Genomic DNA, 27,990 nt, shown 5'->3' with positions numbered 1-27,990 from the left:
GAAACGTGACCCATTCGAATTTGTCTGCGTAATAAAATATACTTTCAGCGGTTTTCTTGGATATTTGTCTTACTGGACCTCAGTTCACTGAATATCTTGGCAAATTAGGGTCCATGAACACATCTGCGTCTGCAAGATTTATTTCCAATTGAGACTAGATAGATGACCGTGCATGATAGGTTCAAGAGTTCTATATATTGTTGTATTTCTCTCCTATACTTCCGAGACTTGGTGACTCAGTTACTAATGGTTTCCACAATAATAACTGGCAGTTTCTTAGAATTTAGGACAGGAACTCCTCTGGACTACATCAACATTTGCAAGGGGTCAATATTTACCGGGGAGAAAAGGGGAGTGGATGGTCATAGTAAAAATCATAAGCAATTGCTCTCTATAAAGATAAGTAAACACCAAAAACTATTTCAAATGCAATGCACTGTTTTTACCAGGTCAAAAATAGGCTCAAATATCTGGGTCTAGCACATTTTAAACCTCATTCTTGCACATATTCACATTTTCTGATGGTTCAAATTTAATATTCAATAACAGGAAACCAGCAGAAAGTGGGGCAAAAGAACTACACTCATAATGTTCAAGCTACACTAGTTCAAAACAGGCAGCCAGATAACAGCTCAATAGTAGCAAATAGTCGAATCAATTGTATCATCCCGCATGTTTCAAAATTCTGCCATGCAACTTTTTCTTCTCGTTGAGCTGTTTTCTCTTTCTAACTGACTTCTATCTAGCATTCCCAGCATCCGAGTAATCTGAATGAGAATTCTTCAACACAGGAGAATATGGGTAGTGGCACTTGATATTTTGGAACCACCGTGAATTTTCATTAGTTAGCCTTTGCAGCCTATTCACTGATTGGAAGACTTCCTGTTTGTAAGCTATGTTGCCTTGTCCCTGCACACTGATAAGTGAGTGAAAGGGAGGATGCACAAAGAATGAGGAAATCATTACTGTAACAATGCATGGTTTTGTTTGAAAGTATCGAAGTAAGGTAAAGTGGTAACTCCTGAAACTTGTGATACCTGACAGAAAATACTTAAGTAGGTATCCATTAATGGAATAATTTTTTTTAATGTAACTGGCAGAAGGACGAAAGGGGAGCTTGAGAAATTGGAAAAGAGCGGTGCAAATGGTTTCAAAAGTAATTTTCCAAGCTGAATCAAATACTATGTGGAGGGCAAAGAAATTGCAGATTAATGAGGAAAGACCAAGGAAATGCTTCCTATGCTGTATGATTCTATCTGAGGGGACATATTTCCTTGCTTATTTGTACTGGGGGGGGGAAGGAAAGTATTTATTTCCCAGGAAGCAATTTACAAAAACACTTGACTCTCTTCCCAAATCTTTTACTAAGAACTATGAACTTTTTTTTGTTTTCCCTCTTCTCTGCCAGAACCGCATCCTGCCCACTGAAGTATTGAATAGGCCACTGTAATGCCATAGACAATCCACTGGAATCTATATAAAGGAACTGAGGCATTTCTATCACTATCAAAGTCAATAATTTCCTGTTGGCTTCAGAGAAACTTTCCACCAACGGAAATGATCCTCTGATATTTGGATGTGGAATGCATTTAACAGTTGAACTTTGTGGCATTAAGGAGACAGCTAACATTGTATAGAGCTGTACTTGAACAAAACATTATACATTTATTGCTTTTGTCCTCCGCTTTTCACTAATGCCATGGCCACGTGAGCTCCTCTGGTGTACTTCTAATATTGGTTTACAATTTGTAATACATTCAGTTTTTTTTCTAATTTGTATGTAATCTATTTTTCAGGTCACTTCAAAATGAATATCATCAAAGAAAACAAGGATTTGGCCTGTTTCTACACAACAAAACACTCATGGAGGGGAAAGTAAGTACTCTTGCTGATATTGGGCTAATTGTTCTGAATTGAAAACTGTTCACACACTTTAAAAGGTTTAGTTACGATGGAGCTTTTTAAATAGCTTTACTGGTTTTCAGCAGCAATTGAAGATACTTGTGGTGTTCATGGAGAAGAATGTTCCATCTGTACAATGTCTTATCACTTTCTCTGAAGATTAGTTACTCTTTAAGTATGATTACTGTTATCTGGGTATGACGTTTGGGACTTCACATTTATAGTGACCGGTATGGCAGATGGTAAGTGCCAGGCTGTCCAAATCCCAAAGGGAAACTTGAAACAGCTGCCAGAACAATTTTGCAATTTGTGTATTATGAGGAGTTTCTGAAGTCAAGAAGTAACACTCAGACCAATTGTCATCATTTGAAATGAATTCAAGTTAAAAACGTTTATTTGGAATAAAGGGGGGGGGGGGGGAAGAAAGAAAATAACACCTAAAACACAGGAACACCGTTACACAGTTAACAGTACTTTTCAAACGTTTCCTAACAAAAAAATGGCTTAAATAAACTCGAGAGCTAAACCCCACTTTGGCACCATATTTTCTGATTTCAAATTCCAGTAACTTTATCACATGATGCTCTGTGGTGTTCTGAAACAGCAAACTGATGTTCACAGGTCCGGCTTCATCCACACTCAAGAAGATCTCACCAGTCACCCCACACAGAGACAGCCTTTAATGTTTTCTTAAATCTGTTTTTTCATTTGATCTTCCACTCTGTGTTCTACAATCCTTCAGGAGTTCATCTTCCCAGAATTGATCAAGTCCTTTTATATTTTATGGCTACAATATTTAAAAGTAAACTTGCAGATTTACTTTTAAATATTGTTTGCCTCCACTTGTAATCTTCCAGTTGCATATGTTCCCTTTTGAAATGCGACAGTCAACTTCAAACCGCTTGCTTTACTTGGTGTAAATTTCTATTTGAGCGCTCTCCATTCATCATCATATCTAACCACTTGTCTTTACACATCGATTGATGTTTGAATTTTGCAGTCTCCCTGTCAACAATCTAATAAACCAATCACACCTCCACAGGCTTATTTCCTAGGAGATGACAGTGATATTACAGGATAAAATAGGATTCTGAGGTTCCTGACAGGATTGTACTAAATATCAGTTGTTTACTTTTGCTTACTCCATTTGTTTTGAGATGCTGATCAATGTTTGATGTATTTCACGGAATGAGTTTCCACTGAATCTACCAGTGGAGATATGTATATATTTTTCTGCATAGATACATCAATGCTGCAAATGGAAATTTCACATCAAAGATTCTCAAGATTGGTAAGGGAATTAGGGGTTATAGGGATCAGGTGGGTAAGTGGAACTGATCCAACTTCAGATCAGCCACGATCTTATTGAATGGCGGGGCAGGCTCGAGGGGCTAGATGGCCTACTCCTATTTCTTATGTTCTTATGTTATTTTGATGTAACAAAGAACTGTAAGAAATGGGTCTTTCTGGAGAACTATTATTTATTCTATATAAAATAATTGGGTTTTCTTTTGCTTCTAATTATGCCTTTGAGTGCTATTCAGCTCCCAAAATGACCGATGAGGACATGTGGCATTTGTAACATCATTGAATCTCATACAGACAACAGGAGGGCTGTTATTGTCCGGGAAATGCAATTGTCTAACGAGATACGAGGCGACAGTATGTTATAGGGAACAAACATTTCCTCTGTAAAGGCTCAATCCCCGTGACCTTTTGACTCTTCATTGATTTCAGTTTTACTAGATTAGTCAAATTGGTCAAATGCTGCTGGGCAGCATGCTCACCCCTCCACTAGCATTTAGCCCTCTGTCATGTCTGGATCAAGTCTGGAGACCAGTAGGTCTCTGAAATGCAGTCTGAGGGTCTGTGTAGGTTATTTATGTCACTTGAAGTCTGTTAGCTCAGTGATGGGCAACATGTGACCCCATCAGGGTGCCCATAAGACATTTTGTTGACTATTGTCCGCTGCCACATTCCCCTGGTTTCCATTCAGCTTTTTTCCTACCAGTATGATTGAAATGATATGCGTGTAAAGAAAGGGCACATGAAGTGCCTGCTGATTGTACAGACAGACTGAGGTCCATGCGGTCCCTCTGTCCATTCGAGCATAAATATTTATTTTGTTTTTGCCACTCGAGCTTGATAGTATATGAATGATTAAGCATTTTCTATAACTTGTAATTAAATATTTGGCATATATTAAATGTGTTCAATTTTATTTAAGGATCATAGTTAGTGAACATACCCAATTTTAATCTGAGATGAAGGATGTCTGCATGTGTGGCTCACTCATTAGCCAAAGTTGCCCATCACTGTTAACTCCTCCATCACTTGTATTTCTGATCGGGTAGTAATTGACTGAGCTAAATTGATGGTTTGTTTTTGTAGATGTGATCTATCTCAGCAGTGTTCCATATTATTGGGTAGATGACTGTGTCATGGGTAGCTTAGTGTGCTGGCATCTAGCTTTGGTGCTGTCTCTGGTGCAGAGTGTGCACGTCTTCAGCATTAGAACTGGAGCTTTTGTCCATAGTCTTTACTGTGTCATACTCTCAGCAGTGGTTTAATATCATAGAACATAGAACATAGAACAGTACAGCACAGAACAGGCCCTTCGGCCCACGATGTTGTGCCGAGCTTTATCTGAAACCAAGATCAAGCTATCCCACTCCCTATCATCCTGGTGTGCTCCATGTGCCTATCCAATAACCGCTTAAATGTTTCTAAAGTGTCTGACTCCACTATCACTGCAGGCAGTCCATTCCACACCCCAACCACTCTCTGCGTAAAGAACCTACCTCTGATATCCGTCCTGTATCTCCCACCATGAACCCTATAGTTATGCCCCCTTGTAATAGCTCCATCCACCCGAGGAAATAGTCTTTGAACGTTCACTCTATCTATCCCCTTCATCATTTTATACACCTCTATTAAGTCTCCCCTCAGCCTCCTCCGCTCCAGAGAGAACAGCCCTAGCTCCTCAACCTTTCCTCATATGACCTACCCTCCAAACCAGGCAGCATCCTGGTAAATCTCCTCTGCACTCTTTCCAGCGCTTCCACATCCTTCTTATAGTGAGGTGACCAGAACTGCACACAATATTCCAAATGTGGTCTCACCAAGGTCCTGTACAGTTGCAGCATAACCCCACGGCTCTTAAACTCCAACCCCCTGTTAATAAAAGCTAACACACTATAGGCCTTCTTCACAGCTCTATCCACTTGAGTGGCAACCTTTAGAGATCTGTGGATATGGACCCCAAGATCTCTCTGTTCCTCCACAGTCTTCAGAACCCTACCTTTGACCCTGTAATCCACATTTAAATTAGTCCTACCAAAATGAATCACCTCACATTTATCAGGGTTAAACTCCATTTGCCATTTTTCAGCCCAGCTTTGCATCCTATCTATGTCTCTTTGCAGCCTACAACAGCCCTCCACCTCATCCACTACTCCACCAATCTTGGTGTCATCAGCAAATTTACTGATCCACCCTTCAGCCCCCTCCTCTAAGTCATTAATAAAAATCATATGAGGTCAACATAATTGACTGGAAACTGGCACTGGCAATAGTGAAGACCTCTGGTGGAAGCAGTGTAGGATCATCCATGTAATACTTTAATGATTCACATTCTTCAGCCTTGGCTCTTGCACTCGTGTATTGGCTCCACCTCAGTTGAGGATGTTTAAGGGGTGTACTCCTCCTCTTGTCTGGTTGCCTACTACCTTGTTGTAGCACTGGAGAACTTTGATCAGATCCATGTAGCATGTTTCACCATGTGTAATCTCCTGTGTTACAATCTTACTAGACTGCTAGCTGGTATGCAAGTGTACACCTAGTGCTACTGCTTATTGGCCCTTCTGCAACTCCCATTTCCCTTTGAAATAGAATTGAGCACTTGCCTTGACAGTGATTTGGGTGAAGGATGTGCCAGCCCCTTGGGTTACAGATTGTGGTAATTTGCACTTCTGCTTCTGGTGGCCCACACTGCCGCATGGATGTCTAATTTTGGGCCCTTGTCTCATTTTTCACATTAGTAGGGCCATACTACATGAGTTAATAGGTTGTGTGTGAAAACAAGGCTTTGTCTTCAGAACTCTGCAGTGGTCACTCCTGTCAATGCTCTCATGGGCTGACATCAGGATGAGTTCAACTCGATTACTTCCTTGTGTTGACTCCTTCACTACCTGACATGACCACCGTCTGGCAGTTGTGTCCGAGTGTGATAATACACACCTTCATTTCGAGTTTTAGTTTTCTATGTTTTCATTGCAATTAATGATTCTTACCAGCAATAGGGCTTAAACAGGTGAAATGGGAGGCACAAGGTAGATGCAATTTTAATGCATAGATGTGAAATGATAGTTTGGGGGCAACAATTTGGAAAGGGCAAATTAGAATCCCTACAGTGCAGAAGGAGGCCATTCGGCCCATCGAGTCTGCACCAACCACAATCCCACCCAGGCCCTACCCCCACATATTTACCCACTAATCCCTCTAACCTACACATCTCAGGACTCTAAGGGGCAATTTTTAACCTGGCCAATCAACCTAACCCGCACATCTTTGGACTGTGGGAGGAATCCGGAGCACCCGGAGGAAACCCACGCAGACACGAGGAGAATGTGCAAACTCCACACAGACAGTGACCCGAGCCGGGAATCGAACCCGGGACCCTGGAGCTGTGAAGCAGCAGTGCTAACCACTGTGCTACCGTGCCGCCCCTAAATACTATTATGAGGAAGGTGTGAGCAGTGGGACCTGGGGAGTATATTTACAAATCTTTGGTGGAACAGGTTGATAAAATGGTTCAGAGAGTGTATGGGAATGCTTGGCTTGGAGTAGGAGCATTGGGTACAAAAATAAGTAAGTCACCTAAACCTTTATAAGTTGCAGGATAAGCCTCTGGTTGCGATATTGAATAGCAAGGTTGAGGTCGGATGTCAAGGCATTGAAAAGGGTAGAGAGGGGATTCACTTTGAAGGAAGGGACTTCAGTTCTGTGGAGAGAGTGGGGAAGCTGGGATTGTTGACCTTGGAACATGGAAGGTTCGGGAGACTGGAATGTTCTAGAGGGTGGCGAAAGCAGATTCTAAAGCAACCTTCATAAGGCAGTGGATGTGTTCTTGAAGAGGACTAACCTGCAGGGTTATGGCAATGAAGCCGGGATCAGCACAGAAAGCGATGGGCTAAATCTTTGCTGCAAGACCCTAATTCACAGTGACATTTGGGAACTATGGTAATAATCATGTCATATCCGACTCAACATTAACCCTGTTTCTTTCTCCTCAGGTCCTGCCAGACCTGCTGGATATTTCTAGCACTTTGTTTTGATTTCGGATTTCCAGAATCTGCACTATTTTGCTTTTATTTTACAGTTTGCGTGGTGTTTTTCACATAGCTTAAGCAGTTTTTTTAATTGCAGGAAGTGTTTATGAACCTTGTTTAAAATGCAGCGTAAATCGTTGTTGACTGAAGAAGCCAGTGCATAATGGATATCCAAGTATTGTTGAAGCAGTTGGAGATTATGCACATGTAAACTTGAAGGATATGCTAGGGTGCAGGAATTTTGCATTGTGTCCACCACTGCGGAAGTACTAAGTTGGCCAAATTTGTGAGATTTGCCTCGTCCTTCCTGCGACCCCCGAAATAGCGCACATTCTTGAATTGGTGACATGGCCACAGAGCAACATACTAAATTCTTCTTGCTCACTTGTACTCAGACTTTTGTGTCACGGATCATCATTATATAGTTTAATGTGAAACAGGACTTCAAATTATGCAACCTCTCTGATTTTACAAACTTCTTGCATCTTGATGACAAAGTAAAGTATATTTATTAGTCGCAAGTAATGCTTACATTAACACTGCAATGAAGTTACTGTGAAATTCCCCTAGTCGCCACACTCCAGCGTCTGTTCAGGTCAATGCACCTAACCAGCAAGTCTTTCAGACTCTGGGATGAAACCGGAGCACCCGGAGGAAACCCACACAGACACGGGGAGAACGTGCAAACTCCACACAGATGGTGACCCAAACCGGGAATCGAATCTGGATCCCTAGCGCTGTGAGGCAGCAGTGCTAACCACTGTGCTGCCCACACAGTACAAAATACACAGCAAAAGTTATTGATTTGGTCTAATGTCATTGCATGTCCTTTATCTGTACATCCCGAAAGTGTATATTTTTTTGAATGGACTCAATGTTGAACTAATACGAACCTTACTGATTTTTTGCATGTGAAGTCTGTGACCCGCGCCAACATGAACCTTGCTGCTGGGCCTTTAGCACAGGAAGTCTAGTTGTCCGTCTACTGTTTACAGTCCCATACTCTCGCCTTACCTTGTGATTTTGTGGGTATTTAGTGCTTTTATTCCACTGTGAATATGTCAGAAGACCATCAGGTACCCTTGTGGGTAATAATCAGGAAAGGAAAAGGAAGTATAATTCATGTGCTAAGAATATGGAGTTGTTGCAGAAAATTGACTGTGGTGTATCTGTGAGGCAATTGAACAATTATTACAGCTATAATAAGTGTTAACAGTTAAGAGGTAGGGTGAGAGAGAGTTGGCAAATGGAGAAACAAACTTACTATTCATAGACTACAGCTAGTTTAGGCTTGGGCTATTGTTATATAAGGGGACCTGGGCCTAGCATATATACTGTAGCTATATCAAATCCAAAAACTGAGAATATCCGAAACGTGATCGGCCTCAAGGGTTTTGGATAAAGGATACTCGAGCTGTAGTTTCTTTTCCGAGTACATGTGCAACCGTTATCATTCACTTTGCAGAGGTATAAAGCAGCTTTAATATAAACTAGAAAGAATTGAAATTGCAATTGCCATAGTTGGCAACCAAAGTGGTGCAAAGTATAACCAGGGACCCCAATGTTCTACAATTCTGCAGCTTCTGTAATTGCCTTGTCCTGGAAATTGTCCTCTGGCCTTTTCCTCAATGTCACTGTTGGGATTAATTTGCTGGTTCTGAGTGGTGTCATTGACAACTTTCTAATCCCCATTGAGTTATAGTTCATTAAATTGCAATTTTTGTGTCAGAAGTGTGAAATGCATGATTATACAACCTCTCTGATTTTATGGTTGTCCAAGGTAAGAAATGCAAGAGAATCAATAAACTGCAATGAGTATTAGATTGGTGTTGATTGACACCACTGCAGTTCAGCGCACTGAGTAATTGTTATTTAAGAATTGAGCTGCTGTTAAACTATCGGATTGCTAGATGGAAAGCAGATGAGTTGTGATTACTCTGGTCAGCTGAGTGCATGGGAATTTGTATCAAGTAAATCTTAAATGATTTAAAATGTACAATTTTTAAAAACATACACCCCATTTACTGCCTAACAAAATTGTTGGGACCTCTGCTGAGAACTGCTGTAGAATTTGTGTTCTCGGACTACAGAATTTTAGAGCACCTGAGTCAATATACACTTCCCTCGAGCCTCGCTGATGCATTTATCCTGTGAACTGACTTAACATGTTGGCTGGCTGAAAGATTGTCATGTTGACTAATATTTGACATGCCCAATCAACATCCCGCAAGAATTTGTGATCTGCTCTGGAGCAGAATTTAGACTAATATTGTTCTGTCATCCAAACAGTTTAATCTTTAATATCCATTAATTCTCCCACTTTGATTTTAAAAAAATGCTCTCGGTTTTTCACCTTGAACGTTGCCCTTTTCCAGTATCTCTTCAAGGAGCTGTAATTACTTGAGGATTGGCTTGAGCCTGGGAGGAATTGTAACTGCAGGTCAAATTTTACCACCGGGTGTTCCAGCTTCCTCCCACATTCTGAAAGACGTACTGGTTAGGTGCATTGATCCGAACAGGTGCCGGACTGTGGTGACTAGGGGAATTTCACAGTAACTTCATTGCAGTGTTAATGGAAGCCTTACTTAAATAAACTTTACAAATAATTAAATCTTTAGGCAGTGAGGTACCGTTAAGTGCTAAATCACAAAATGCTTAAATAACTATTCATTAGAAATCTCAGACTTTTCTATAAATCCCTTGATTTGAATTTCTTTCAGTACTTGGCACTGATGGGGATTTGCTGGCATTTTGCAAGAGGGGATCAGGGCCAGCGCAGTCAATTATCTACTTGAACCAGTGGTGTCTTTAGTGCATCCTTCTATCATGTACTATGAATATTGTCTTCAATATGTAACCTGCAATATTAACTTTAAAATGCAATGCGTGGTCCTCTTGATGGCTAGGCAGATTTAACTGCGGCTAGTAAACAAATGAGCTATACAGACCAGTATAGTAGAGCTGGAGCCAGCAGTAGTTATCTGAAACTATTTAGAGAAGGAAAGTCATGTAGGAATTCTTGTTCCATTATCCTACACTTCATTTTGTGTGTGTGTGGGTGGCAGCCGTGTAGTAAAATGTCCAGCTGATATTCAATCAAGTCTAATGTGTAAATAGTGGACAGGGTACCTGTTGCTTGTGGAGCTGACCCCAGTCAAGGTGCAGAGAAATTAACCGGCACCAATACACACTTCTGGGAATCAAATATGCAGCACAAAAAAGGTGGCTTATTGTGCCGAAGCTGGTTCTTTGAAAGTGCTGTCCTATGAATCACACTCCCCTACTCTTTCTCCATGTAAATTTATCTTTTCAGGAATCATTTCAGATTTCTTCCTCTGACATTGCCCAAACCCCCCACCCCCCAGATCCTCTTATTGCCTCCTAGACTTAATTCAATACACTGGTAGCCAACCTCACTTTGAGACCTGAGATCATCCAAGCCTCTGCCTGTGTCCTTACCATTCACCCACCGTCCCACATTCGCTGACTTATGTAGGCTGCCAGTCCAGCAACACTTTGATTTTAATATCTCCTCTTGGGCTCGCCCATCCCTATCTCTAATCACCACCAATCCCACAGCCCTCCATCTACAATCTTCTCAATTTGGCTTCTTCAGTAGTCCGCGACTCCATTAACTTTCCTAATATTCACGGATTTTTTTTCAAAAAAGGAAGGTCATGCTTCACTTTCATTAGAGTTCTCTGGAAAAAGTAAAGGGATAATAAAGTAGATGTACTCGAAGGTACCACATAGTGGACTCAGAACTAATATCAACAGGTGGAGCTGTGACAAGCATCAGAGTGGTTAACAGGCTAGCTACAGATTGCAAAACTGAGTGTCGGGATTAAAAGTAGTTGCTGAGCTGGCAAAGGGAAGTCCTGTTTCATAAGGGTCAGTGCTAGAACCATTGTTCATGGTATACAAATGATTGGAAATCTGAAATCAGAAGTGCAATATCAAAATTTGAGAACGATGCGAAATTGGGGGTTTTAGTTAAGAGAGGGGCTGTGGCAAAATGTGCCGCATGAGGAATGTACAGTTAATGAGCAAATGAGTTCCAATATAGATAAGTGTAAGATGTGCATTGTGTTAGGAAGAATAAGAGGCTGTATAATTCTCAAATAGGATGTGGGAGCAAAGAGATCCAGGGGTACAGTTACATAAATCTCATCAGTTACTTGAGTCTGATATAGGTGAATAAGCAAGGAACTACAAAAGGTCGTGAATGCAGCCCAATCCATCATGCAAACCAGCGTCCCATCCATTGACACTCTCTACACTTCCCACTGCCTCGGCAAAGCAGCCAGCACAATTAAGGACCTCATGCATCACTTCCACCTTCTTCTTCCGTCAGGAAAAAGATACAAAAGTCTGAGGTCACGTACCATCCGACTCGATAACAGCTTCTTCCCTGCTGCTGTCAGACTTTTGAATGGACCTACCTTGCATTAAGTTGATCTTTCTCTACACTCTAGCTATGACTGTAACACTACATTCTGCACCCTCTCGTTTCCTTCTCTATGAATGGTATGTTTTGTCTGTATAGCATGCAAGAAACAATACTTTTCACTGTATACTAATACATGTGACAATAAATCAAATCAAAAATGTGTATTAAAGCACTGATGTTAATTTCTAGAGGGATATAATTAGGGGCGGCACGGTAGCACAGTGGTTAGCATTGCTGCTTCACAGCTCCACGGACCTGGGTTCGATTCCCAGCTTGGGTCACTGTCTGTGTGGAGTTTGCACATTCTCCTCGTGTCTGCGTGGGTTTCCTCCGGGTGCTCCGGTTTCCTCCCACAGTCCAAAGATGTGCGGGTTAGGTTGATTGGCCAGGCTAAAAATTGCCCCTTAGAGTCCTGAGATGCGTAGGTTGGAGGGATTAGCGGGTAAATATGTGGGGGTAGGGCCTGGGTGGGATTGTGGTCGGTGCAGACTAGATGGGCCAAATGGCCACCTTCTGCACTGTGTAGAGTTTCTATGAAAAGCAGAAAAAATGTTAAACTTCTATAGAACTTTAGTTCAACCACACGGAACAGCTTTGGTCTCTGTTATAAGGAGGATGGAGAACATAGTGTTGCACAGTTTTTCAGAAGACCTGATTTTTGAATGCAAGGTATTGCGCTGAGCATAGGATCAGACCTCAAATATCAATTGGCTTTTTGCTTTCAGCCGCTGACTGACTAAATTCTTCGAGGATCATCTTGGATTTGCAGGACTTCTGTTCATTTATCTGTATTCTTGAAACTTGCCTGCTGCTTATGCCATGTGGGGATGACTATGTAATTAAATTTGACAGTTTTTCCTGTTAAGTTGCACCTTCAGAGCTTAAAATCGAATCCATTAAAATGTTTTATTTTAAAATGTCTCACAACCATTGCGGTAGCTATTCACTATTAGATAAGTTGTTCAAATGAAGCAGAACCTTTTTTTTGTATAAGGAGTACTGACTACTGTGTATTACTGAACTAACCATGTGTCTTTTTTCCCTTTTAGATATAAACGAGTCTTTTCAATTGGTACACATGCTGTAACCACATACAACCCCAGTACCCTGGAAGTTACCAATCAGGTAATGAATGATTTAAAATTTGTCCAAAAAAGGTTTTCAGAAATTAAGTAGGCTGTTGTCTCCCTTTCCTCCTTGCCCTTTGCTGTTGAGTATGTTTCCTCACTCCCTCCTATTTCTCAACATTTATTAGTTCTTTGTCGATGAGGGGGTGGTGATTTACCCTTCCTTGATGCCCTTTGCATAAGCGTAACTTTAAAAAAAAATGCCATGAGACCTGGCCTCTTGACATATGCATTGGCATCTGCCACAAACTGTTGGCATTGGCCATATCTTCCACCAGGTCACAGTTACAAAGGCACATGTGGATGTTCTTCCTGTGAATTTGAGCAGCGATTGGAGCAGAATCTGTTCCTTCTGGATAATTGTCCTTCATCAAAGGTTTATAAGTTACTTGAGATACAGGGTTCAAGAACATCTATTGATGATCAGATTATTAAACATAGTGATAACTATTACTAACAATTTACTTGAGCGTAACTAGTGCTGACTTTGACAGTTTACTGGAGTATTCAAAAGAAACATGACCATTCTTGAGCTTGATGGCTCATCGAATTCCAAAATCTGTTCTAAAAGCTTGCACCATTTGTTCTCTCTCTCTCTCTTCTCCCCCCCCCCCCCCCCCCCCCCCCCCCCCCAAATTTTAATTTGACCCTTGCTTCCTAATTTTCAGATCTCTGGAGTTGTTGAGACAGTTGCCTTTTTGAGGTTGGAGGTAACGAGGCAGCTGCTTTGTGCTTATCGGCTAAAAACTGTTCTGCCCAATATTTATTTTAAACACCATTGACTAAACTGAACCTTGCTCCAACACATTTATCCAAAATAAAGCAGATTTATGATCTTCGTTCTTCAACAGAAGCTAAATAGCAAAATTTGGAAAATAACAGAATCCTTTTCTTCGAAAGCACTTGACTAATGGAAGTCACATAGTGGCTGAACTTAATTCCATAACTCATTCTAGGTATAAAGCTCTTTCTCGAATGACTTTGTAGCTGTGATTTTGAGCATGAAGGCAACTGCAAAATGCAATCTTCCAACTGCATCACTTAACCTGATGAAGGAGCAGCGCTCTGAAAGCTCATGATTCCAAATAAACCTGTTGGACTTTAACCTGGTGTTGTGAGACTTCTTGCTGTGCATCACTTAACTTGGTTCAGGCTCTGGAAAATGTTTTTCTAATTGTGGTAAACTCCCTTTCCTTGTAGTGGCCTTATGGGGATATCTGCAGCATTGGTCCTGTTGGGAAAGGCCAAGGAACAGAATTCAACTTGACCTTCCGTAAAGGAAGTGGGAAAAAATCCGAAACCCTGAAATTTTCGACTGAACATAGAACAGAGTTACTAACCGAGGCATTGGTAAGTCTTTCTTGAGCTTCTGTGCAGCAGTAAACCAAATAACTTAGCTATACTTGATTCAACAAAATTAGTAAATGTTATTTGTTTTACCGTGTAGCTGATGTGACTTAAGTTGTCAAAGGTTATTTCAGTCGTTGGGGGAGTGGGGGGGTTTAGATGCAGTTGCACTTACTCACGCCTGCTGTGTGGGGCATGGAGCAGGAAAGTGTACAATGGATTAAAACACGTCTAAAATTGCTACTTGAAGCAGGCGGATCAATGGGATCAAAAATCTCTCTCGACAGCATGAAGTGTATATTTAAGTTGGTTCAGATATTACCTGTTCAGCTTGTCTTAAGTCATCGAGAGAATCTTTTGCTTGAAATTGTGGAGTCCTTAAGGATAATGAGATTAGAAATGGAACGATCCTGTTTTGGGCGGCACGGTAGCACAGTGGTTAGCACTGCTGCTTCACAGCTCCAGGGTCCCAGGTTCGATTCCCGGCTTGGGTCACTGTCTGTGCGGAGTTTGCACATTCTCCTCGTGTCTGCGTGGGTTTCCTCCGGGTGCTCCGGTTTCCTCCCACAGTCCAAAGATGTGCGGGTTAGGTTGATTGGCCAGGTTAAAAAAATTGCCCCTTAGAGTCCTGGGATGCATAGGTTAGGGGGATTAGTGGGTAAAATATGTGGGGGTAGGGCCTGGGTGGGATTGTGGTCGGTGCAGACTCGATGGGCCAAATGGCCTCCTTCTGCACTGTAGGGTTTCTATGACTTCTATGATATAGGAAGATATTCTGTAGTTGGAAGCCCCAGACGTTTACAGAAGAGGGGCAAGACTGTTCTTTTTGTTGAGGTTTGGCCAAACTTTCTGTGACTGTTTGCATTACAGAGAAATAGGGCCTTTGCATGCTTATTTACCTTTAAACTCCTTCAGCTTAGGGGGTCTCTGCACATATACCTAGTTTAGGTTCACACACAAACATTCTGTAGAAGGATGTGTTTGGGAATGACCTTGGAGAGCTTTAATTATCAGCAGAAGCCCACACAACCCTTAGTTTAGGTTATTTAAAGTGCTTAAAGCTGTCCCATTTTGGAGGAATGCCATTTCTTTTGAAGATGCTACAAGTTTCATACTGCAGTGATTCCAGGAGATGAATGTTTTTGGCCATTGCCACAAGTGGGAAAGGCAATCCAAGACCTTCTGAATAATTGGGCCTCTTAATTGAATGGTTAGACAAGATATATTGTGCATTGACTTTTTGAATTAGGTGTGTGTCTGTGACTGCGTCAGAGGTTTGTCAGGATGCACCCATTAGTAAAGAAAAAGCTGTAAGCTCTTGATTGACGTTGGATGAATAAGAATTCTTTCTAATGAGAGTTTTGTAGAAGGGAGCTACAGCGAGAGCAGTCTCTGGCTGTTAGTTGAGGATTAGAGGGGAGAGGTTGGCACTTGCAGGGATCTGGGACAACATCTGGCCTGAGACTGGGGGCTGGATGGACATGCTTACACCACCTGAGTCGCAAGGAAACTTGAAACTATATTTTTCTAACTTAGTTGCTTAGACTCTTGTGGTCCATGATGCAGCTCCTTGCAGGTCTGCCTTGACAGGGATTCAGTCACTGCTTCCCGACTCTCTCTTCCAACTAATATTGCCGTTAGATTGGGAGCTGAGCTACATACTCAAAGAAGTGTACTTTCTTCCTGTGTGTGTCCGAGCACCTGCTGAAAAGAACAGCTCAAGGTCTGGGTGGGATCAGAGGGGATAAGTAACTCACATTACAAATTACCCTCCCCCGACTCCTGGCCTGATTTCCATGAGGGAAAAGAAATTAAAACTCATTGCACAAATAAAAGCTGCAGTTAAAAGTAGAGGATTCTGTATGTACAGTCAGTGCCAAAGCAGTGAACCTCTTGAGCATGAGGATGCCTGTTGTGATTGCTGACTCCTGAGGTTTAAATCTTTTTCATTGCGTTGGCATGAAAATTGTTGATGCTGTGTGGGAAGATGTTGCTGCTACTGCTCCAAAGTCAGGGACTAGGGTTCATTTTCCCCCAGCCCAACCATGTTATTCCATTTAGCATACAATGCCAGGGACCCATGCAGTTAAGTATCATTGTTGGTGACTTTTGTGCTGTTGCTTTGCTGTGGTGCAGACGCGCGTGTTCAGATTAATGTCATGCGAAGCATCCCATTGCTAGCTGGGTCACCGATTGCGGGTAGACTTTTCCCCCAAGCTAAGAAGATTGATAACTTTATTATCATGGCATCCAGTTTTATGCAATTGCTGAGGAAGCGGCTTTGCAAACCTTGTGCAGTGCGTTCATTTTGTATTTAGTTGCTTTGTTTTTCGTGTGCCTGTGCTATTGTGCATTTGCTTTACAATATCTTCTGTCAAAATGGATAATTGAGCAAAAGCAACTTTGAAGTAACAGTAGAATGTACTATAATCCACTGTTTAATTGCAAGTAAATCACTAGTATCAGTGTCAGAGATTCTCCTAGAATCATTGAATAGCATCATAGAATCCCAGTGCAGAGGAAGGCCATTCAGCCCATCAAGTCTGCACTGACAACAGTCCCACCCAGGCCCCATCCCGCCCACGGCCAATCCACCTAACCTGTGCACCTTTGGACTGTAGGTGGAAACCGGAGCACCCGGAGGAAACCCACACAGACACTGGGAGAAACGTGCAAACTCCCCACAGTCACCCGAGGCCAGTCCCCTAACCACTGCTGTCATTTCAGAGTCAGAAGCGAAAGCCATATCAGTTAATTCCGGATCCTTTCTGAACTCCTGTATTGTACACATTCTTTCTCACGCTGTCTTAAAATCTAGATGAATGGAACTAATTCCTGCAATCGTCCTGATTTTAAAATCCAGGATTATGTTGCTTAATCTGATATTGTTTGCGTTCTTTTGTACTACATTTAGCTCTGATGGTAGCGGTTTCTTCACCTAGGTTTTCAGTACAGAAAAAGTTGTATTTCCTATGGTGAATTAAAAAATAATATTTAGCGCCATTAACCAATATTGGAGCATCTCTGGAGCTGTCCTTTGAAGCTCTTTTGAAGCTCTATGTCTAACAATCTTTCTAATAAACATGTAAAATTTTGTTCAAACATTTTCCCTTGTGTTAGAACAGCAGCTTGCATTTGTATAGGGCAATGTACCAAAGCACTTCATACGTTACCAAACACAATCTGACAATGAGCCACATAAGAAAATGTTGGCACAGGTGAAATGAAGCTCAGTCAGAGGAATGTTTAAGGGAGTATCTTTGGGAGAGAGGTCGAGGGAAGGAATTTCAGGGCTTGGGGTTGGACAGCATGTTAGTTTGGCATAGGGATTTGGGGAGCAGGGCCCCTGAGATTGCCGTAGGGATTTTTGAGAGCAGCGTGCCCAAGATTGGGGTAGAGATTTGTGGGAGCAGGATGCCTGTTGTCTGAGAGGGTGGAAGTGAAGGATACGATGGTGAGAGAGAGGATGGCAACGGAGGTGATGGACTCTGGGTTTGAAGCAACAGCCAGAATAAACAGACAAATGGATGCACAAAACCAAGTTACATAAGAATGGTTCCATAGTAAGATTATATGATCGGATCAAGTTGCCATTGATCGGGTGGAATCAGCTTGGAACATCAACAAAAACTGATATTCCGGTTCAACACAGATTTGGAGGTGGGGTAGGCAGGGGAGGTGCAGGGCTGATGAATGAGTCCAGAAGGTATTTGAAGGATAGAATATCAGAAGTGTGTATGGCGAAAAGCCAGGAGTGTGAAGAATCGATCCAACTGAAGAACCATCTATGTTGAAGGTCATATGAGACCAGAAGAGAGGAGGTAGTGACTTTTGCTGGATCAGTAGTGGCCCTGCTGGTATGTTTATGCTCCATGCATGCATCCTCCCACCCCTCTTTATCTAAACCTATTGGGATAACTTTCTATTCCTTTTTCCCTAGTGTATTTAACTAGCTGCCTCTTAACTGTGGGTGGCACAGTGGATAGCACTGCTGCCCACAGTGCCAGGGACCCGGGTTCGATTCCAGCCTCTGGTCACTGGGTGAAGTTTGCACGTTCTCCCTGTGTCTGCGTGGGTTTCCTCCGGGTGCTCTGGTTTCCTCCCACAGTCCAAAAATGTGTGGGTTAGGTTGATTGGCCATGCCAAATTGTCCCTCATTGTCAGAGGGACTAGCATGGTAAATATGTCCCGTCTTCCCAAAGGCTGAAATGTTGGTAAATTGTATGTAAAATGCTTCAGGTTGACTTGACCACAATTAGTAGAATTAAATTCTAATATGCGGCCTCCGTATAGTCCAAACTTTTACCACCTTGTACTTCCTGGTTAGAATACTTTCTGTAGAATACAAATAAACTAAGTTGCCTATTCGTAAAGCATTTCTGCTTCAATAGGGTATATCATGTTGCCCATTCTTCCTGTTGGCCTCATTCTGACCTTTCGTGGAAAGATGTTATCAGTTTTTTGCATAGTGGTTATGCCTTCTCAGAGACAATTCGAGAGTGCAGAGTCAGAAAGGACAGGGGATCTTGCAGATTTATAAGGTGCCAAATAGAAAAGATTCATCCTCAGCACTAGTTCACAATTAACCCACCATAAAAGGATATGGGACCATGGATGTAAACTGGTAAAAGGCAAATTCAGAACTCCTGTAAGGAAGTGCTTCTAGTAACCAGTAATTAGTTTTGTCCTGGCAAATGTTTCTTAACCAGATTTCTGCAGTAATTTGCAGTCAGTGCATTAAATTGATCATTGTGTATTTGTATGTGAGCAAATCAGTAGCTGGCTGCTCACTGCTTGGTACTGTGGTATTTTGTGGCATTAACCCCAACCTCATTTTTAGTGAGTTTACAACAGATGCAATTTTACAAGGTTCAAAACAAGGTGAAGGCAGTTTTATAATTGGCATTTGCGCCAATCAGGCACAGCTGGTATTAGTTACGATCATAGAATCCCTACAGTGCAGAAGGAGGCCATTTGGCCCATCGAGTCTGCGCCGACAACAATTCCACCTAGGCTCCATCCCTATAACCCCACAAATTTACCCTGCTAATCCCCCTAACACTAGGGGGCAATTTAGCATGGCCAGTCAACCTAACCCGCACATCTTTGGACTGTGGGAGGAAACCCATGCAGACACGCGGAGAACGTGCAAGCTCCACACACTCACCCAGGGCTGGGATCCAACCAGAGTCCCTGGTGCTATGAGGCAGCAGTGCAAACCACTGTGCCACCATACAGCGCTATTTCAAAGACATAAAGTTACATCTATTTAAAACTTTCATCTATTCAACTCGGGTCTCAAAGGTGAAAAAGTCTGTTTCAAACCTTTGTTCCCCAGTCCCAAAACATTCCAATGTTTATTGCAAATGTTATGTTAATGAAACCATTTTTGGAGTATTTTGTCTTGTACTTATAGTGGAAGAACAAAGGAAAAAAGGTTGCTCTAGATCTAATAGTAGCAGCACGGTGGCGCAGTGGTTGGCACAGTGGTTAGCACTGCTGCTTCACAGCACCAGGGACCTGGGTTCGATTCCCGGCTTGGGTCACTGTCTGTGTGGCGTTTGCATATTCTCTGCGTCTGCGTGGGTTTCCTCTGGATGCTCCCTCCCAAGTCCAAAGATGTGCAGGTTAGGTGGATTGGCCATGGTGAATTGTCCCTTAGCTAGTCCCCCTGACACTAAGGTAAATGCATGGGGTTATGGGGATAGGGCATGAATGGAATTGTGGTCAGTGCAGACTCGATGGGCCGAATGGCCTCCTCCTGCACTGTAGGATTCTATGATTCTATAAAGTGAAGCCTGAGGAGTTTCCAACTAGACCAATGCAACAATTGCTAGTTGTGTAAATTATATCAACCTATGAGATCCTTTGTTTAAAGTCTTGTTCAAAAGACAGATTCTCTGACAGTGCAGCACTCCCACAGTGATATAATGAAGTGCCAGATTTCACATTCCATTCTCCAGCACCCACAGCTGTTGGAAGGCAAGAGTGCCACTACTGACACTGGGACAAATTCTCACTCTGTTTGAATAGTGCCAGGGGATCTTTAGTATCATTCCTGAGCAGGAAGATGGGGCCAAGATTTAACATCTGATTCAAAAGATTCTGCCTCTGATAATGCAGCACTCCCTGAGTACTGCACTTGAGTCTCAGCCAAGATTGTACGCTCAGGGCGGACGTTGCTCAGCACCAAGGATACTAATGAATCTTAAACTGTAACTACTTAATAGGTTGAGGCTTCATTTTAACAGCAGCTGTATTCACATGTCACTAATTACAGCGCATTTCTAATACAAATTACAGTGCTTCAATTTAAAAAAAAACTGAGTGTTGGGAGGATTAGGTTAAGTCTAGATATAGTATGCAAATTGCCAATAACTTTGGAAGATTTGGCCATGGCTACTGCTGATCAGTTCACAAGGCCAGAAGCTGCTGAGATGGTAAAAGGTTATAAAAGATTGAGATGGTAAAAGGTTATAAAAGATTGCCATTATCAGGCTTTATTGTCTGATTGAAGAGTCTTTTGGAACTGACTTGCGGTAAATCTGTCTTTTAAAGATGCTGTACTTTGAAAATGTATGTGGGGTTGGGGGTGGGGGGAGGGAAGCAAAATACATAATCTTACTCTGAGTATACATCGAATGCTATAGACTGGACTGCAGACCCATGTGGAGGTTAGTCTCATGGTATCTACAAAAGTAGACATGATGTGGAGATGCCGGCGTTGGACTGGGGTGAACACAGTAAGAAGTCTCACAACACCAGGTTAAAGTCCAACAGGTTTATTTGGTAGCAAATGCCATTAGCTGTTGGACTTTAACCTGGTGTTGTTAAAACTCTTGCTGTGTTTACCCCAGTCCAACGCCGGCATCTCCACATCCTGACTACAGTATCAGCCAGTTGTTACCTGAATGAAGCATGATCTTTTTTTTTGCTCTTGAACCACAAATGTGGACTCCCAGGAGAGGTCACAGGATTAGTGATCAGAAATAGGAGCCCTGTTTGTTGTTTTCTTTCCTCACACCGTGCCAGATGCTAATGCCAATTGCCGTGTCCAACCACTGATCAGTTTATTTGGCACAGACCTGGGGTCAGACTTGGGACAGAAATAAAATACTGCAGATGCTGGAAATCTGAAATAAAAAAACAGCAAGTGCTGCAATGCTCAGCTGGTCTGGCAGCATCTCTGGAGCGAGAAACAGCGATAATGTTTCAGGTTGATGACCTTTCATTAGAACCCTTCCATCAACCTGAAACTTTAACTGTTTCTCTCCTCGTAGGTACTGCCAGACCTGCTGGTAAAATGTGGGATCTGTCTGCTCTCGCTCAATAAATTTGCTGAGCTAATAAATGTTAACTATTGATTGACATATTGGTGCAGATATTTTATGTAATCATGGTGGAAAAATTGTCTACTATATTTATTTTGCTAAACAACTTATTCAACATTATTTTCATTGCACAGCGCTTCAGAACTGAGTTTTCGGAGGGGAAAATCACTGGAAAGGTTAGTTCCAGACATGTTCTCATTCATAAATCTTAGCCTGCTGTGAATTTTTAATGTTGTAAGTATAGTTGAGCATCATTGTAAAATACTGTGAACAAAATCATAACCACCTTTCACATTAGAGTTTCTGTTTCTGAAGTGTTGGATCTTTGACTCTGTTTAAGCTGAATTGAAACTTATTAGTTTTTTTGCATTTTGAAAGAGTCATGTTTAGCTGGAAATGTTAGATTTGTTTCTCTCTCCATTGATGCTGCTAAACCTGCTGAGTATTTCGAGCATTTTTTCTGTTTTTATGGCTAAGTTTTGCTGTTTTTGTGTTGATTATCTTTGCACAAGGCAAACACAAAACTATGAAGCAATTTGTTAAAGTACGTTTGCCTAATCTTATATCAGAGCAAATAAGAGCACTTCGTCGTATTCACAGAATCTCAGAATTGTTATAGTGCAGAAAGAGGCCATTCGGTCCATGTTTGCACCGGCTTTCCGAATGACCAATTTACTTCGTGCCATTTCCCCACCACCCACCCCCATAACCCTGCACGTTGTTCCTCCAAGTGTTTGGGGCAGTGCTTTCTCCATCTTATTCAACCAAGTGCTTGGAGATACCAGTTCCAGCAATCAAGGCTCCACCACCATTGAGGTAAAGGTCGCACAAGTTCAGGCCAAATATTTAATTGGAAATGATAGCTCCGACAGTGATGATGAATCCTGGAAATACAAAGTAGCTCAATTAACATCTAAAATTAAATAACTATCATAAATGTTGATGTCTCTCTTCTCCCATATCCTGTCGTGGTCTCCAATATTACTGGCTGGTGTCACCTGTGTGTTTGGGGAAATGCAATGCATTGGATGCTCTTCTTTCATCTTGTCTGGATCTCAGTCTGGCTCAGATTGATGCTGTGAAAAGATTGGACTGCATGCCTTCATTCATATTGATGATTCATTTCTTTATAGTCTAATTCCACATGGCAAACTGCTTACAAATTGACACTGTTTGGACTCTGAGCAAATAAAGATGGATGTGTGCAAAATTGAATTGTTAGAGGTGCAGTTTAGGTACTAGGAAGTTGCACGCCCTGCAGGTGTATATGTAATGCATTGAACATTTTACTGTCATACCATTGGTTAATCTGGCTACATGCAAATTGGTGCTTTGATTTCTTTTGAAATTTGGAGCATCATTGCATATACCCTGCTGTGCCTCGTGTTATATTGGCCTGTACACAATGGTCTGTTTTTTTGAGTAGGCCTCAGTGGAGTGGCTGTGACTCATGGGAGTTTAAAGGCGCCATCTGGATTTATACTGCATTTACATATTCACTAAGTCAGTGTAGAAGTTATCAACATTAACCCAATCTGGGAATGATTAGAAAGATGGAAAAACATTCCAATCTTTTCCAATGTTCTTCTCTCCCAATACAAATAATCATAAGTGGCTATTCTATTAGTTTGTCTGCTTTCCATAGCAGCCAATTGAAAACTCTCCTGTAGTCTTGGTTAAATATGCTTGATTTGTGAGAATGGAAACTTAACAATCCACATTTCAGATCTATACATTGGCACAATTTTTTAGGGTTTGGAGTTTGGATTCTAACACATTGATCAACATTCTCCAGTGATACTTCGATTTCTCCTTTCTCCCCCTAGCGCTATAACTGTTACAAGCATCATTGGACTGATACTAGAAAGTCGGTGGTCCTTGAAGTTACACCTGGAGGGATAGATCAGATTGATCCTTCGACTAATAAAATTCTCTGTTCCTATGACTACAAAAACATTGAAGGGTTTGCGGAGCTGTCTGATTATCAGGGAGGGTTTTGTATAATTCACGGAGGATTTAGTCGATTGGTAAGTTTTTTTCGTTTTACAGTAAAGTGCTTATTTATAAATTAAATAGTCTAATCCTATTTTGGTGAAGTGGTTTCTTTAACAATGAAATGTTTGCTTTTTTGGGGCAATTTAATATAATGCTGGAAATGAAAACTCTGCACATCTAGTAATTGGCTGAGTTTCTGACCACTTGGAGCATACACTGTTTATTGGCTTAATTTTCAACTTCCGTGATGTCAACTTCAATCTCCAATCACCTCTGCCCTCCTCTTCTGAATTCACTCTTACTTGTCCTCCCTTGAATGACTCCCTCTGTATAAAGTCTCCTAATGTGGAGATGCCGGCGTTGGACTGGGGTAAACACAGTAAGAAGTTTAACAACACCAGGTTAAAGTCCAACAGGTTTATTTGGTATCAAAAGCCACACAAGCTTTCGGAGCTGCAAGCCCCTTCAGGTGAATGGGAATTCTGTTCACAAACAGAGCATATAAAGACACAGACTCAATTCGCATTCCAACCATTATTCATGTAAATTGAGTCTGTGTCTTTATATGCTCTGTTTGTGAACAGAATTCCCACTCACCTGAAGAAGGGGCTTGCAGCTCCGAAAGCTTGTGTGGCTTTTGCTACCAAATAAACCTGTTGGACTTTAACCTGGTGTTGTTAAACTTAAAGTCTCCTAGTCATAGTCACAGTCACCCTTGACTTCATCATCTCCTATTCTCTCCATTCTCAATCACAGATCAGGCTGCATCTGATTACTCATTGTATCCCTTCCCCACTTCATCCTGGGTCTTTTGTGGGAAATAATCTTCTCCCAGGTTGCTTACAACAGACCTTTCAAATTTCCAACTATCTGTCCTGCGACATTCCACTCAGCTCAATATTTCTGTAGCCACCAATCTGTTCAATTGTATTCTCGCCTCCAGTCTTTGTCCCCAGTTAGACCTTATTCTCCCTCAACTTGGTTGTTTCCACTTGCCATGGACTCATCTCCACTTGTTGAATTCCAAGGGACACACTACCGTGTATATTTATGGTGGACAATTGGTTTTGCCATTCATTGCCAGATCTGGCTGGGTTGCATAAATGTGTTTGGTTTTGCTCCCCTATCTAAGCTGCTCACTACTTCGGATCATCCGGAGATGCATTTAACACCCTTGGGTTCTCCTTCACCCTAACTACAGTCTTAACCCCTTGTCGTCCCCGCCTTCAGCTAAAACATCACGTCCAGTGAGCCTCATGGACAACTTTAAGATTGTGATTATCCCTTCAGCTGCTTCTGCTGCATCCCTCCCTTCCCTCAGTTGGCCAAACCACTATTCCTCAAGGCACCTCATTGCCCTCCTTCTGGCTTCTCCGCTCTCTAGTTTCACCTTTATCTCCCCCAGTGCTCTCTCTAAGCTCATTTTGTCCATGATAATACCACCTACTGTCATTTCCAAATCGTTCTGAATTGCTGACCGTGCAGCTTCCCTTCCTGGCTTCCGTGTTAATATAGTAAACAGTTCCCTTTCTTTTGCGCCCCCCCTTCCCTTCATATCTGCTGCCCATATTTCCACCTTCCTTTCCTTGCAATCATTTTGTCGCCCCACTAAATCAGTGCCCAGCTTCCATATGACTCACGTCAGTGCCACAGGTTTCCATCCCTCCCGCAATACTAGAACAATCCTTATCATAGTCAAGTGGCGCACTGTCCCTCCTTATCCTTTATGACCAATCTGCAGACTTTAGAACCAAAGAACCCCTACAAATGCAGAAGGAGGTAATTCGGCCTTTCGAGTCTGCACTGACTCTTCGAAAGAGCATCTTACCCAGTCCTACCACCCTGGGTGGCCATCTTACCCAGGCCCACCTATCTCTGTAACCCTGCATATTTACCATGGCTAATCCACCTAACCTACACATCCCTGGAGACAAGGGGGCAATTTAGCATGGCCAATCCACCTAACCTGCACACCTTTGGACTGAGGGGAAACAGGAGCACCCGAAGGAAACCCACGCAAATGATGGGAGGACATGCAAACTCTACATAGACAGTCACCTAAGGCTGGAATGTAACCCAGGTCCATGGTGTTGTGAGGCAGCAATGCTTGGTACTGTGCACCGTGCCGCCCCCAACTTTTGGCATGGTTTATCACACTATTCTTGTCTGTTGCCCAGTTAAGTGGGACAGTGCTCATGATTCCATTCTTATCAATGCCCCATTCATGGCCAGAGAATGCATTCTCCCATTTCTTCTGTTATCACTGGAGTCACACATGGATCCATCCTTGGGACCCTCCTATTGCATATCTACGTGCTGCCTCTCGGCGACATGATCTAAAAGCGTCAGATTGCACATGTGCTGAAACCCATCACCATCTCTTTCGACCACCTTTGATTTGTCGTGCTAATTGACATCCATGTTGTCATCCTCTTGTAAATTAGGAAGTCCAAAGCCAGTAATTTAGGCCCACACCAACTCCATAGTCATTGACTGGTCACTATCTGAAGCCAGGCTCATCACTTCTTTTGCATCATATTTGACCCTGAACTGGGCTCTCCACTCTATGTCCTCTCCATGACCAAGACCCCTCCTTTCCTCCTCTGTATATCACCTACATTCGCCCCTTTTCTCAGCCCATCAGCTGCTGAAACCCTCATTCATGCCTTTGTAAGCATTGGAATAGTCCAGTTTGGAGACAAAGGCATAAAGCTGAGCATAGAAATCATAGAAACCCTACAGTACAGAAAGAGGCCATTCGGCCCATCGAGTCTGCACCGACCACAATCCCACCCAGGCCCTACCCTCTTATCCCTACATATTTTACCCGCTAATCCCTCTAACCTACGCATCTCAGGACACTAAGGGGCAATTTTAGCATGGCCAATCAACCTAACCCGCACATCTTTGGACTGTGGGAGGAAACCGGAGCACCCGGAGGAAACCCACGCAGACACGAGGAGAATGTGCAAACTCCACACAGACAGTGACCCAAGCCAGGAATCGAACCCAGGTCCCTGGAGCTGTGAAGCAGCAGTGCTAACCACTGTGCTACCGTGCCGCCCAAAACGCATATCCAAAACTCTGGCCACGCTCTAACCTAGACCAATTCTTGTTCTCCAACACACTTGTGTTGCTGACCTAAATTGATTACTGGTCTAGCAAGGCCTCAAATTTAAAACACTCAACCGAGTTTCCAATCCTTCAGTGATCTTGACCCCCTCTATAATCTCAATTCTGCAGCCCTTGGGGAGCCACCTGTGTTCCTCCAATCCTGCTCTTTGATCTCTCTCTCTCTCTCTTTCTCTATTTTCTTTTACCTTACGTTGGTGGCAGCATCCTCAGCTGTCTAGGCCCCAAATCCTGGAATTCCCTCCCTAAAATATTTCCGCCCCCCTATCTTTCTCTTCCTTTTTAAGGTGTACCGTAAGAGCTTTCATTGTGACCAAATCTTTAATCGCCTGCCCTTTTATATCATCTTGTGTAGCTTGGTGTCAAACTTTACCTGATACTGTTCTTATGAATTGCCTTGGGTTGTTCCTGGCCATTCAGATTATAGGATTGTAAGTTGTTGATACACTCTAGTTTGCTGTATAGTTGATTGCTTCTTGGTCAGTGTTTCTTGTTGAAATTCCAGCACCTTTTTGCATCTGAGCAAAAAGAAGAGATCATCAAAAGTGCAATTGATCATGCAGGCAACTTTATCGGTATCTCTCTGCGCATCCGGAAAGAACCGTTTGAGTTTGATTTGTACCAGAATCACCGCTTTGGGAAATACAGCAACGATGAATCTATTACCTCGCTAGCAGAATTCATTGTGCAGAAAATCGCAAATAGGCATCAGGTAAGTTACTTTTAATATATCAGGTTGAGGAATTGATTATAAACAATGTTATCAGCTCAGAAGTATTATTGAAAATATGGAGTATTCTTCAGCCTAGATCTGTAGACTCGCTCGCCTCTCCAGCTTGCAATTTTCGAATCATTGCTGAGAGCAAAAAATATCGTTTCCTTGCTTGCACGCATGGGAAATACAATCGTTTCATTTCTGCCTACATTTGTTTTTTTCCCTAGGATCCAGTAAAGAGAGTATTAGCGCTTACAGAAACTTGTTTAGTAGAACGTGATCCAGCCACCTACAATATTGTAACGTTAAAGCCATTGGGAGAGGTTTGTACCATTTTTATTAATCAATATGCCTTTCTTTAAGGTAGTCAAGTGCAAGAAAATGACTCGTGTCTGCCTTTGCTTTTCTAGTTACTAGGAGATGCATTGTCGTGCATCTCACTGTCTGTTTTTTGCCAACTTGTATGGGAATTTCAAAAAGGTGCTGAGTATTTATTATGCCAATATTTTATCCTGCTAAATTGCCCTATTGGAGAAGCATCTGTAAAGTGCTCTTAATATCTGTCAGGCCCAAAACATGTCACGTACTTCAGTTAGTTTGAAATGCAGTGATCACCGTCTAGGCAAAATAAACGAGAAAAGCTTGAGATACGCATAGTGTT

At 42.2% G+C, this 27,990-nt stretch overlaps 1 protein-coding gene across 2 annotated transcripts in view; it reads left to right on the top strand.

The window, feature by feature from the left end:
- dnajc13 (dnaJ homolog subfamily C member 13) overlaps nucleotides 1–27,990 on the top strand; it is a 132,857-nt gene that overhangs the window by 10,724 nt on the left and 94,143 nt on the right. For both annotated transcript variants that reach the window (XM_078198923.1, XM_078198929.1), the window contains exons 2-8: nucleotides 1,797–1,875; nucleotides 12,732–12,807; nucleotides 14,010–14,159; nucleotides 21,622–21,663; nucleotides 23,314–23,514; nucleotides 27,120–27,326; nucleotides 27,557–27,652. In XM_078198923.1, the coding sequence (XP_078055049.1) occupies nucleotides 1,808–1,875; nucleotides 12,732–12,807; nucleotides 14,010–14,159; nucleotides 21,622–21,663; nucleotides 23,314–23,514; nucleotides 27,120–27,326; nucleotides 27,557–27,652 (840 nt within the window). In that variant the 5' untranslated portion in view covers nucleotides 1,797–1,807. The remainder of the gene's footprint in view (nucleotides 1–1,796; nucleotides 1,876–12,731; nucleotides 12,808–14,009; nucleotides 14,160–21,621; nucleotides 21,664–23,313; nucleotides 23,515–27,119; nucleotides 27,327–27,556; nucleotides 27,653–27,990) is intronic.

The sequence above is a fragment of the Mustelus asterias genome, chromosome 2, assembly GCF_964213995.1.
Source record: "Mustelus asterias chromosome 2, sMusAst1.hap1.1, whole genome shotgun sequence".
Lineage (NCBI taxonomy): Eukaryota > Metazoa > Chordata > Chondrichthyes > Carcharhiniformes > Triakidae > Mustelus > Mustelus asterias.
This window is presented reverse-complemented; position numbering and strand designations above follow the sequence as displayed.